Genomic DNA, 12,816 nt, shown 5'->3' on the forward strand with positions numbered 1-12,816 from the left:
ATTCTCAGACCATAAGAAACAAAATTTTCTGCTCTGATGAAACTAAAATTAAACCCTTTGGAGTGAATGCCAGACGTTGCGTTTGAAGAAAAACCAAGCACCGGTCATCACCAGGCTAATAACATCTCTACAGTGAAGGATGGTGGTGGCAGCATCATGCTGTAGGGATGTTTTTCAGCAGCAGGAACTGGAAGACTAGTCCGGATAGAGGGAAAGATGAATGCAGCAATGTACAGAGACATCCTGAATGAAAACCTGCTTCAGAGTGCTCTTGACCTCAGACTGGGGTGACGGTAAATCTTCCAGCAGGACAATGACCCAAAGCACACCGCCAAAATATCAATGGAGTGGCTTCACAACAACTCTGTGAATTTTCTTGAGTGGCCCAGCCAGAGCCCAGACCTAAATCCTATTGAACATCTCTGGAGAGATCTGAAAATGGCTGTACACCTTCACTTCCCATCCAACCTGATAGAGCTTGAGAGGTACTGCAAAGAGGAATGGGCAAAAATTTCCAAAAACAGGTGTGCCAAGCTTGTGGCATCATATTCAAAAAGACTTGAGGCTGTAATTGCTGCCAAAGGTGCATCAACAAAGTATTGAGTAAAGACTGTGAATACTTCTGTACATGTGATTTTTCAGGTTTTTTATTTTTTATAAATTTACAACAATTTCAAAAAATCTTTTTTTCACATTGTTATTATGGGGTATTGTGTGTAGAATTGAGGAAATAGATGAAAAAAAATGTGGAAAAAGTGAAGCGAAATGAATACTTTCCGGATGCACTTTAACACTTTAACACAGCCAAAACATTACATCATAATAATATATACATATAATAGCAAGCCATGGTCAACCCGAGCTCAAACAAACCTTGTCGTTGTCTTGATAAACAGCCAAAAAGCCAAGAAGAAGAGCAGAATCTGCGTGTGTCCTGTTGTTGTTTAAGAGGCCGCCTAAAAGCGTGAGTGGTTTTACTTTCTCTAGAGAGCATACCATACCATACTGTAACATTCAGTGGAAACAAAGCATAATCTTCGATAATCTTGGAAGCATAGTCTTTACATTCTAGATTAAGCAAGAATTTACAAACGCTGGTGCAGCCCTACCCTGGTGAACACCTTAAATTTGCGGATTTTTGATGTAGGTGTAAATTGAAGTTATAGATGATTTCTCCGCCTGTCCTTTACCGATTTTCAAGAACTTCATTTACCATGCATGGCCCTCTTATTCTGAACCTCTTTATTCCTCTCCTTTTTTCTAACAGGGATGACCCAACCAGATATGCGACATCTGGCCTAAGGCTGTAGAAAGCCTTTTTTTTCATCATCACTATACAGTGTAGGAGAAGATGAGAAAATTGCCCCCAGATAACAGCCTAGTGGATTACATCTTCAATTGGTGGTTGCTGCTCTAGGAAATGCTATCACAGGCATACTTGTTAGTTTCCACTCATCTCCGTGGAGAAGAGTCTTTATTTAGATCAGCGCTGTACCCTGAGGTGATCAGAGACGGGACAGACTGTTTCTGGAAGCTAAAGAGAGGCTCCTTCAAAAAAGATTATTCCTAAGGGTGTGTGTAAAGCTCTTGGCTAACTTATTGGCTATATGGCTACACTGTTACCAGAGTTTTTAAAAAAGTTCCCTCTGGCAGGAGTTTTCAAAAAGTTTTGGTTTCAGTCACCTGATACTGCATTTGCATGTGGAAGAACAGTCAAACAGTGTAGAAAAGTATATTAAGGGTATTTTTAAAAATACCAATGTATGAGTGGATAGGGCGTTAATCTGTAGGATATTTGGACCATGAATATTGAGTAGAAGACAGGACTTACCAGGATGGTAGTTATGGTAAGAGTGGTGTTGAATAGTGTGTCCGTCACGTTAAGTGAAGGAAGCTTCCTCTCCATGGACAGTCCTTGCTCTGAATGCCATTGACCGATCTGTGGGAGAAACACACTGTGAGTTATACTAAGCCTTCACAAAACGGCATAACAAACAGCAACCATGAAGCTGTAAAGGGATAGTCTTTCCAAGAAAAGTGGCTGTCGATCTTCCAAGAGCACCATGAAAGTATCACAAAAAAGTCTATGTGACCATTAAACTATATTTCATGACTTTAAAGCCATAGTGTTTTTTTTTTGGTGTGAGGCACGCAGCAAAATTATATTAATTTCTGAATGAAGGAATGTTTCCTCCGTGCACCATAGCTCTCAAACTTCAAACTTAATGATATGTTACATTATATGTTGTGTTGTGAGACAGAACATTAGTAATAAAAATACCTGGGATATATGTTTATAGTATGGCTTAGTGCTGCTAAATAAATAAATAAATAAATAAATAAATAAATAAATAAATAAATAAATAAAAAATCTGATGCAATGTAAGCAGATCTAAATGTCTGCTTAGTTTGAATTTTGGTGGCATTTTTGCCCCAAACGCTCATTAATTTACAATCATGCTCAATCGTGCACATGAATCAAACTGTTTGTATTTAGCTGGTTTAAGCTGGTGCCCATGATCAGCACATGACCAACCCAAACCAACTAAAGACAAGCTAAAAACCAGCTTAAACCAGCCATCCTTCAAAACATACCTAACCAGCTCTTTTTGATATAAAAATTAACATAGACTGAGAATGTTATGTTTTTAAGGGCACATTCACACAGCAGCTTAATTAATATTATTTAGCAATGATATTACACAGCGCAAGCAGCACACGTTCCTTGTCCAAGCAGGTGGTCATGTTGAAAGTTACCTAACTGGGCACTATTTTCATGCACTGCATAATATAACTGCGCATGTTGCAGCCATGGTATGGCAGAAAAGTTCTTTGATTATTACACCAGAATGAGAGTACAGTTCCCAACCATATCAGCCTTGAAAATAGAATCTTTTCATTTTCTCTTGATCTTATAGCACACTGTAACTATAGAAGAGTAAATATGTAAATTGAAAAATTATTGAAACTTTTAGGCAAAGCTAAGCTAAAAGCACCTTAGCCTTACCCAGAGATTGGCTGAATGGATTTTACAAATTTTAACTATAGGCGACTTGTAAAATGAAGTGGAGTGCTCCTGCTTATATAGTCACAATACAGCAAGTAATACAACAATCAATTTCAAATAGTTTGGGCTAGCTTTTGCAGCAGGACATTGTCCTTGATGGGTGAACAATAGCCAGTGGGGGAGTGTCTTTTGTCTCTCCAGGTGTGAATTATTCATGACCATTGTCACTCCCACGCATACAGTATGCTGACCTAAACGCTGACTTTACAAAATGTAAATCATTGTACAGAATAATTTTTAAATAATTGTGAAGTAAACAATCTAGCCTACAAGATTGGCTACTCAAACGTCTTATTCAGGCCAATTCAGTGTGTTTTGGACCTTAATTCAGCTACATTTTTTGTCCAAACATTACTTACTGTGCATAATATTTTTTCTAATAAAAACACAAGCATGTACAGCCCTATATCTCACATATTATTGTAGCCCAGTTTGTGCTGAATACAAAAAAATACATGTTTGGCAATACTATGTAATAAGTAGCTTAAATAAGCACAAATGTCAGGTCATGTCACAACATCTTAGAGCCCCCAAAATCACCTCAGACCCCAGAGGGTTAAGCTGGTTATTAGCTGGTCATGAGCTGGTTTATGCTGGTCCTGAGCAGTGGCTATTTGCATAACCAAACATGACCAGCCTAAACCAGCTCATGACCAGCTTAACCTAGCTCACGACTAGCTAAGAACCTGTTTAAACCCTCTCAAACCAGCAGACATACTTTAAAACACATCTAACAAGAACACTATATGCAGTTTTTTTTGTTTCAAAAGGGAGCATATGGTTTAAAAATATCACTCTTTGTGTTCCACAGAAGAAACAAGTCATACTGGTATGAAATCATAAGGGACAATGAATGATGTGCATTGTAATCCTTGCATGAGCAGCTCTATTTAGACTCAATGTCAGGTAGAGGATAATGCGGAAGAGAGCTTGTACTGAACAGTCAGAAGGAACACCTTAAAGAAAGTGGTGAAGGGACACGCGCTCAATCAGAGATGCAACAGAATGCATTCATTAACTCAATTACACCCCAATTCTCTGAAGCGAGCCAATGTCCTCATTATCATTCCACTTTTGGCTGGCACCCCTCCGCTAGACCGCCTATACGAGGGCCACGCTGTCTTTAATGGGAGCCTGAGTCTCCACCCAGCACACATGGCAGTCCTAAATCACCCATCATTTTTATTTTTTATTATAATTACGAAGCGGCATGGTTCAGTGGGCCTCCTGCGTGAAGTGCTCTGCGGAGGTGCCGCTCTATTTATCTTTTCTACGCTATACCTGATCTCCAGCATTCCCTTAGACCCAAATGACACAGGGGAGGATGCGGCAGCTCTGCGCTCGATCTAAAATTACCTGCTTTCTGAGATATGAAGGTGTCAGGGGTTACAAACAGTGAAGAAAGTGAACAATGGGGTTTTGTTTTTGTTCGGTCTGAATGTAGAAGCAATAACAAACGTGTGGTATAATTCCAAAGACTTTATTGCAGCCGGAGAACTGGGAACATTTTCCCAGCATGCGTAGAGCATCTTGCATGAAGTATTCCTAAAAATGAAGGGCAAAATACATCTGCACTAGCTTGACTTTTATATTGCCAAGGATAGCTGCTGTTCAAGACTGCACTGATCCTCATGAGATTGTTACTGTTACTGAGGATATTCCTTTTGAAAATGGCTTAGCATTCTTACTGTAAACATGTTTCTCAAAGTCTTGTTTTCCAGTAAAAAAAGGTATATTTACATGTAAAGAAAATCAGATGTAAGATATTAAGACAGTTGAGTAAATGAGTAATGATTTTTTCATGAAGGGTAAATCATAAATAAAAGACAGGGTGGGATATTTAAATGGATCAACCCTAATAAAATGGGAATGGTTGGTGATATTAACGTGCTGTTTGTGGCACATTAGTATATGTGAGGGGGCTTGTAATTAACTCATGAAAGAATAAAGTTACTTTAAAACCAAGCACACCATTGTTTTTCTTGTGAAATTCCTAGTAAGTTTATTAAGGTGTATCCATATAAATGGCCCACCCTGTATAATAATATTGCTAAAATATAATATTATTATACAGGGTGGGCCATTTATATGGATATTAATTAATATTAATAATATTAACATAATTTGACAATACATTTTCACAACAAACTAAAATCATAACTCACAAAAGTCTAGTAAAAGCTATAATAGAATAAAATAAAATAATATAATGCTATAATGTATTTGTGTGTGGCCATTGTTTTCATAATGTTGTGGGGACCACATATTCCCACAGGTATATGCAGTAATTTTGACCATGTTAGGGGAATTTATTGGTCCCCGGGAGGAAAAATGGCTCATGAATCATAGAGAAACAATTATTTTGAAAACGTAAAACTGGGGAATGTTTGCTGTGAGGGTTGGATTAAGGGTTGAGGCTGGGGTAAGGGGAGATATACACTCACTGACCATTTTATAAGGTACACGTTACTAGTACTGGGTTGGACCCAGTTTTTGGTCCATATTGACATTATAGCATCACACAGTTGCTGCAGATTTGTCGGTTGCACATCGATGATGCGAATCTCCAGTTCCACCACATCCCAAAGGTGCTCTATTGGGTTGAGTTAGGTGACTGTGGAGGCCATGTCAGTACAGTAAACTCATTGTCATGTTCAAGAAACCAGTCTGAGATAATTCGCACTTTTTGACATGGCACGTTATCCTGCTGGAAGTAGCCATGAGAATATGGGTACATGGTGGTCATAAAGGGATGAACATGGTCAGCAAAGATATTCAGGTAGGCTGTGGCGTTGACACAATGCTTAATTGGTACTAATGGGCCCAAAGTGTGTCAAGAAAATATCCCTCACACCATTACACCACCAGTACCAGCCTAAACCGTTGATACAAAGCAGGATGGATCCTTGCCTACATGTTGTTGATGCCAAATCCTGACCCTACCATCTGAATATCGCAGCAGAAATCGAGACAGATCAGACCAGGCAACGTTTTTCTAATCTTCTATTGTCCAGTTTTAGTGAGCCTGTGCGAATTGTAGCCTCAGTTTCCTATTCTTAGCTGACAGAAGTGGCACCCGGTGTGGTCTTCTGTTGCTGTAGCCCATCCGCCTCAAGGTTTGATGTGTTGTGTGTTCAGAGATGCTCTTCTGCAGACCTCAGTTGTAACGAGTGGTTATTTGAGTTACTTTTGCCTTTCTATCAGCTGAAACCAGTCTGGTCATTCTCCTCCGACCTCTGGAATCAACAAGGCTTTTGCGCCCACAGAACTGCCGCTCACTGGATATTTTCTCTTTTTCAGATCATTCTCTGTAAACTCTAAAGATTGTTGTGCATGAAAATCCCAGTATATAAGCAGTTTCTGAAATTCTCAAACCAGCCTGGCACCAACAACCATGCCATGTTCAAAGTCACTTAAATCACCTTTCTTCCCCATTCTGAAGCTCAGTTTGAACTGCAGCAGATCGTCTTGACCATGTCTACATGCTTAAATGCATTGAGTTGCTGCCATGTGATTGGCTGATTACAAATTTGCGTGAATGAACAGTTGGACATGTGTACCTAATAAAGTGGCTGGTGAGTGTATATGTACAGTACAAAAATCATTAAGTCTATGGGAAATCCCCATAAAGCATGAAAACCAACATCTTTCTTTCTCTCTCACTCACTCTCTCTGTATGTGCATCTTGTATTCCTTTTGTTGTGGGGACCACGTGTCCCCATGAGCAAAACGGCTTGTAAATAACAAAGAATGCAGTATTTTGAAAAAATAAAAATACAGATTGTTTTCTTTGATGGTTGGGTTTAGGAGTAGGGGTAGGGAATATACAATTTGTACAATATACAAATATTTACATTTATGGAAAGTCCCCATAAAGATAGCTGTAGAAATATATACTGTATATGTGTGTGTATGTATGTGTATGTGTGTGTGCAGTGAACATACAGAGAAAGTGAAAATGCAAGGACACCCGGAATCAAAGATTTCCTCTGAGAATATGATCAAAAGATCCAGCTTTCTATTTCGTTCCCTCCTCTCCTCTAAGTAGAGAAACCACCTTTACTCTCATAAATGAAATCCTGCAGCAGCCAAACAGCCTTGATGGCTCTGTGAAATCAGAAGCAGAAACCAGCCCACAGCCAGAACCCCCAGCTCCAAATCATGTCAATGGAGAGAGCGTGCCATTTCAAAAACAATTAGGATTTATTAGGAGAGACGTAAGAAAGGAGAGGAGGAGAAGTGCAGTCAGGGACAGTATGGGACTGAAGACAGTTTGGATATCGTCCAATATTTCGGAGAGCAGCACAAACAGCTCTGACAAACATCAAGAACAAAACATGCCCAGAGTGGCAAACAAACACACCGTTAGAGCTGGGGACACTAGACATGCGCATCTACCTATAAATACAAGCTCAATTACAGAAAAGTTAAGATGTTTTGTAAAATGGAAACAAATCAAAAATCTAAGATTTGGTAATTACCTTTAACTTGTGTTTAAAGCTTTTCTCGGTCGCATTGATACATTTCACAGATAAGAATTAAAATCCTCAAAGCTACCTGTTCAATCTTTATATCATTATGTTACTTGTGCGCATCCGAAAAGCAGTTTCTCATTCCTTTGAACTAGCTGCAAATACTTTTGTACATCCATGCAAATGATTGTGTGCAATTCTCTGATATTCCCTACATTATCAATTGCTGATGTCATGTTGATCAAATGGTTTTGTTTTGGTCTCTGTTGAATAGTCTCAGCCCTACAACATTTAATCATTTGTTCATGGCATAACTCTTTACATGTAAAATGGCTGAACAATTGTCTTAATTTTATGTCATAATGCATTTCATTTCCATTAGACTTTTTGTTCTAAATCTGTCTTGAATTGGTAAATTTCTCGCAGGTGAATCTTGGCTTTGTCTAATGAAGGTGCATATGAAAGAAGACTTTACTATGTTCACATTTCTACTTTTGGTTTGTTTTTTTTCTTTGTGCTATGCAGTGCTGTCTTTTACTTTCGTGTCATAATGACATAAACAGCAAAAAAAAAAAAAAGTATATATATATATATATATATATATATATGTATAAATATAGGCCATAGTTAACATCAGAACAGCCCTCCAGAGAACACTGTTAATGACAGCATGACAGTAATTTGACTCTGACATATTCATTAACACAGAGATTTTGTTTTGAGAGATGGACTAAGGATTTTGTGCAAGAGACGCTTTTGCAGGTAATCAATGGCGTTTTGCTATTTGTACGCGCGGTTTAAAAAAAATGCACTTACTGTATTGCAAATTTCATTCTGATTTGAGAAATGTACCAAAGCGACTGAGAAAAACTGTAATTTACAAATATACAAAGAAAGATTTTACAATTTTAAGATTTTAAAGAGGTGGCACAGTGGATCTGTGGTCATCTCACAGAAAGAAAGTTTCTGGTTTGAGTCCCGGCTGCTACCTGTGTTCGCATGGGTTCGCACGGGTGCACCACTTTCCCCCACAGTCCAAAGACATTCCCTATGGGTGAATTGAATAAGCTAAATTGGCATTGTGTATGATTGTGTATGAATGAGAGTGTGTATGGGTGTTTCCAGTACTGGGTTGTGACTGGAAGGGCATCCACTGCGTAAAAACATATGCCGGAATAGTTGGTGGTTTATTCTGCTGTCTTGACTCCTCATAAATTAGGGATCTAGCAAAACAGAAATAAATGAATAATTGAATGTATGACGATTTTAAAGATTTAAAAAAATTGTAAACAAATTTAGATTTTAATGGCTGCAACACACTCCAAATATAAATAATAAAAAGGGAAAAAAGTTAAAAGTTAAAGAAATATCTCAATTTAAACAGTTTTGAGACAGTCCACAGTAAGCTGGTAAACTGGTGTACGTAGTGTACTGGTCGGCGTTACTGTTTCTTGTCTTGTCTTGTCCTGTCCTCTCTTGTCTGTCCTGTCTTATTTGCATTAAATGTTGCACAAACCGCACTTTGCGCTCTTATTTTTATCTATCTTTTATTTTAGTTTTTCTTATCTTATTTTATTGCATTCTTCTAAATTTTTATAGTAGTGTGTAGTCCTGTCTTATGTTGTCAGTTTATGTTGTTTGATATAGCACCTTGGTCCTGGAGGAACATTGTTTCGTTTCACTGTGTACTGCACTCTATATTGTTGAAATGACAATAAAGCCAGCTTGACTTGACTTGACGATACGCGAGAGCTTTGTGTTTGGGTGTAAAAGTAGCATCTCAGTCTTAGCAAATAAAGCTCGATTATGGCTCATCACTTTGTCCAAAAGTCATGTGAGGATTATCCAACATTAAAATTCACATCTCTCAATGCAAAATTAAATCCAATTTAAGTTTTTCACCAACTAAAAGATATGACACTGCAAAAAGATTCAGGGAATCTAGAGATATTTCAGTGTGTGCAAAGCTAGGAAACCTCAGCAGATTATGACCATATTTACAGTAAGCATCAGATTACATTGAACAAAACCATTCACGCTGTGCTGTTAAATAAAGCTTCATGTACTCAGGGGAACTTCAGAAATCCTCTTAGAACAGTCTGCTGCTGCATCAAGAAATGCCACTTGATTCTTTGTTGTGGTTAAAGCTATACATCAGTTCTGTGCAGTGATGCTACTGTATGTTTGGGTCAGACATCATCTCAGATGTTCAAAAAGACAGTGGAAATGTGAGCTGGGGTCTGATGAATCTACAATTCAATTTGTTCTCAGTCTCAATGTCCAAAGGGAGCATCTAGGCTTTCATGATTGACAGATGCAAAAGCAAACGTCTGTCATGGTTCGAGGAGCAGAGTGACTGACAGATGTGTGTAAACCACTGACATGAAAGCATTCAGTGGGAGAATACAGAGATCTTTAATGCCATCAAGATAATGTCTTTCATGTGAAGTGTTTGGTTATTATAAAAATATGATTGTTATGAATATGAAAACATGTGTTAACAGTGCGGTTTTGTAAACACAAAGTGAATGTGTTTGACTGGCCTGATTGCTGCCCAGATCTGTCTGTTATTAAAAAGTATGCAACATGATGAAATGGAGAAACAGATAAGGATGACCACTGACTGCCTGATAGACCAGCTAAGCAACAAGTCAATTGCCTAATCTTTTAGATGCAGTCATTATCGTTGCATTTTATGAGTCATCATTTTAAAAGGAAGGAGAAAGTCATCTTCATTTTTTTGGATGGCCTGAGGATAAGTAAATTAACATTTTTTTCTTTTTGTGTGACCTGTTTCTTTAAGAGGCCATTCACACCAGAGATAATAACCATTACAATTGCTATCGTTATTAAGTTTTAATGATCCTTACTATTCTTTGAGAATAGAGCCACACATTACAATGACTGTCCAACAATAGCCACACAGAGAAACAATTTTGTGCAAATCACTGAATCTGAATTATTTTTCCCAGCTGATGAGTGCACTTTTTATAGCTTAAGAACTTTAAGTGGCAGATGTTAAACAACCACAAGCTCATAATATACACAGAGGTATCAAAAAGTCAAAAAATGTTACTTAATGGAGTACATTCATTCATTCATTCATTTTCTTTTCAGCTTAGTCCCTTTATTATTCTGGGGTGGCCACAGCGGAATGAACCGCCAACTTATCCAGCACATTTTAACACAGCGGATGCCCTTCCAGCCGCAACTTATCTCTGGGAAACATCCACACACACTCATTCACACTCATACACTACGGACAATTTAGCCAAGCCAATTCACCTGTACTGCATGTCTTTAGACTGTGGGGGACATCCCCACAGAACTCCCCACAGAAACGCCAACTGACCCAGCCAAGGCTCGAACCAGCGACCTTCTTGCTGTGAGGCAACAGCACTACCTACTGCGCCACTGCGTCGCCCAAGTGGAGTACAATTACACTTAATTATATAAAGTCTTCATTCAATTTCTTTTTGGCTTAGTCTCTTTATTAATCTGGGATCGCCACAGCGGAATGATCCGCCATTATATAAAGTAGTAGTCTTTACTTGTACTATATCTTTAATGTCTGCACTGTGCGCTAACAGAAGTTTGGTACGTTAATCTTGTTATAATATCAATCAGAATGTCATGACTTGCACTTGTTAAATAATTGTATCACTTTAATTTACAATTTTAGGGTATACAAAACACAGATGTTTTGGCACAATGCCTTCCTCAGAGCGTGAAATAATCTTCTCACTCCAACCTCTTATTCCACAGTCAATCACATTACGTCATTAGTTAGACGACACCTCAATAGTTAAAAACATCTCATTTTCGTTTCAATAGCTAACAACACAAGAAATATTTCCATTCATTCATTCATTTTCTTTACAGCTTTGTCTGTTAATCTGGAGTCGCCACAGTGGAATGAACCACCAACTTATCTAGCATATGTTTTACGCAAGCGGATGCCCTTCCAGCTGCAACCCAGCACTGGGAAAATCAATATTTCCTCCATCTGTAAAAGCATTATCTCTATTATACAGGAAAATAACATTTTCATATCATTATTTGTTTCATTATACACTCAAATCCATGATTCGCAATGCACTCAACAGAAGAAGTTCAGTTAATATATCACCTTTAAGCAATACAAATACAATTGTTTAATCAAAAGAAAAAGAGGCAAAAATAATAAAAAATATATTCATTTTTCCCAACAGTAGATTTAATATTTATTTATTTATTTTATTTTATAATTTGTTTTGAGTGCTAATCATGACCTTCTCAATAATTGTACCACATGAAATATAAATCTTCCAAAATAATACTCATGTAATAAATTAAAATGACTTTACACCTTTGAATATACATAACCTAACCCCTAGTATAGCCTAATTTATCACTTTTGGTGAGATTGGGCCCTAAAATTTGCATAATTTAACCTACCCTTAAAGTTTGAATAACAACACTTGTAAAGGAAGTAGAAATACATGCTTTTCCAGAGCAAACCGAAAGAGAATGACCTAAAGTTCAGTACCAGCATTTGACCATGATTCCCTCTGATTTAAAGGTGAATGGGTTGCATGGTTTAATACCCTTAAAGGCCTTTAGTCTGTTTCAAGCCTGTGGTATAAATAATCACAACAAAGGCCCAGTGAGTGACTCATTTTCTACACTGGGCTCTTAAGAGGCTATAAGGGAGCAGTTGTGGTAATTAAGTGTGTGAAATGAGAGCAACAAGCCAAGGTAAATGGGACTAACTGGCTGAGCAGGACCCATATCCTGTTCATTTAAACGAGTCGAGATTAATCAAGAGCTATGAGTGCTTGTCATTAATTACCGCTGACAGGTACACAAAATCAAAGTCAAATTTGAGCTCCGCTGCTTGTACAAACAGTACTTACAGCATTCTGTATGCCTGATCAAAGCCTGTAATGTACTCGGGGACAGACTTCACAAGTTCAACATCAGTCAGTCTGCTTTAGTCGGCAGAGGTGTTGTAGGTTTATGTCTCGTGGGTCTTTTCCAGTGTAATGCTAAAAAGAAAGTTCTGCAGAAGGTTGCGAGGATAAAAGTGAAGAAAATGTACAGTACAAATGTAAAAGCCTTACTTGCTTTTAGCTTTCAGTGCTTATCAGCAATAATTATAAGCTAAGTTTGCTTTTACATATTTTTATGTGTGTTTTGTGGTATTGCATAAACAACAGCTGGATAGAAAATCAAGAATCTTAAAATGTGCATAAAAACCATATGAGCTCAACTTAGGCAGATAAACATGCACATGGA

The 12,816-nt window shown here is 37.9% G+C and overlaps 1 protein-coding gene across 1 annotated transcript in view; it reads right to left on the bottom strand.

Annotated features, from left to right (window-relative positions):
• Nucleotides 1–12,816, bottom strand: part of grik4 (glutamate receptor, ionotropic, kainate 4) — a 624,478-nt gene that overhangs the window by 68,740 nt on the left and 542,922 nt on the right. Inside the window, exon 12 of the mRNA XM_056473804.1 lies at nt 1,832–1,939. Within this exon, the coding sequence (XP_056329779.1) occupies nt 1,832–1,939 (108 nt within the window). The remainder of the gene's footprint in view (nt 1–1,831; nt 1,940–12,816) is intronic.

This window comes from Danio aesculapii, chromosome 15, assembly GCF_903798145.1.
Source record: "Danio aesculapii chromosome 15, fDanAes4.1, whole genome shotgun sequence".
Classification (NCBI taxonomy): domain Eukaryota; kingdom Metazoa; phylum Chordata; class Actinopteri; order Cypriniformes; family Danionidae; genus Danio; species Danio aesculapii.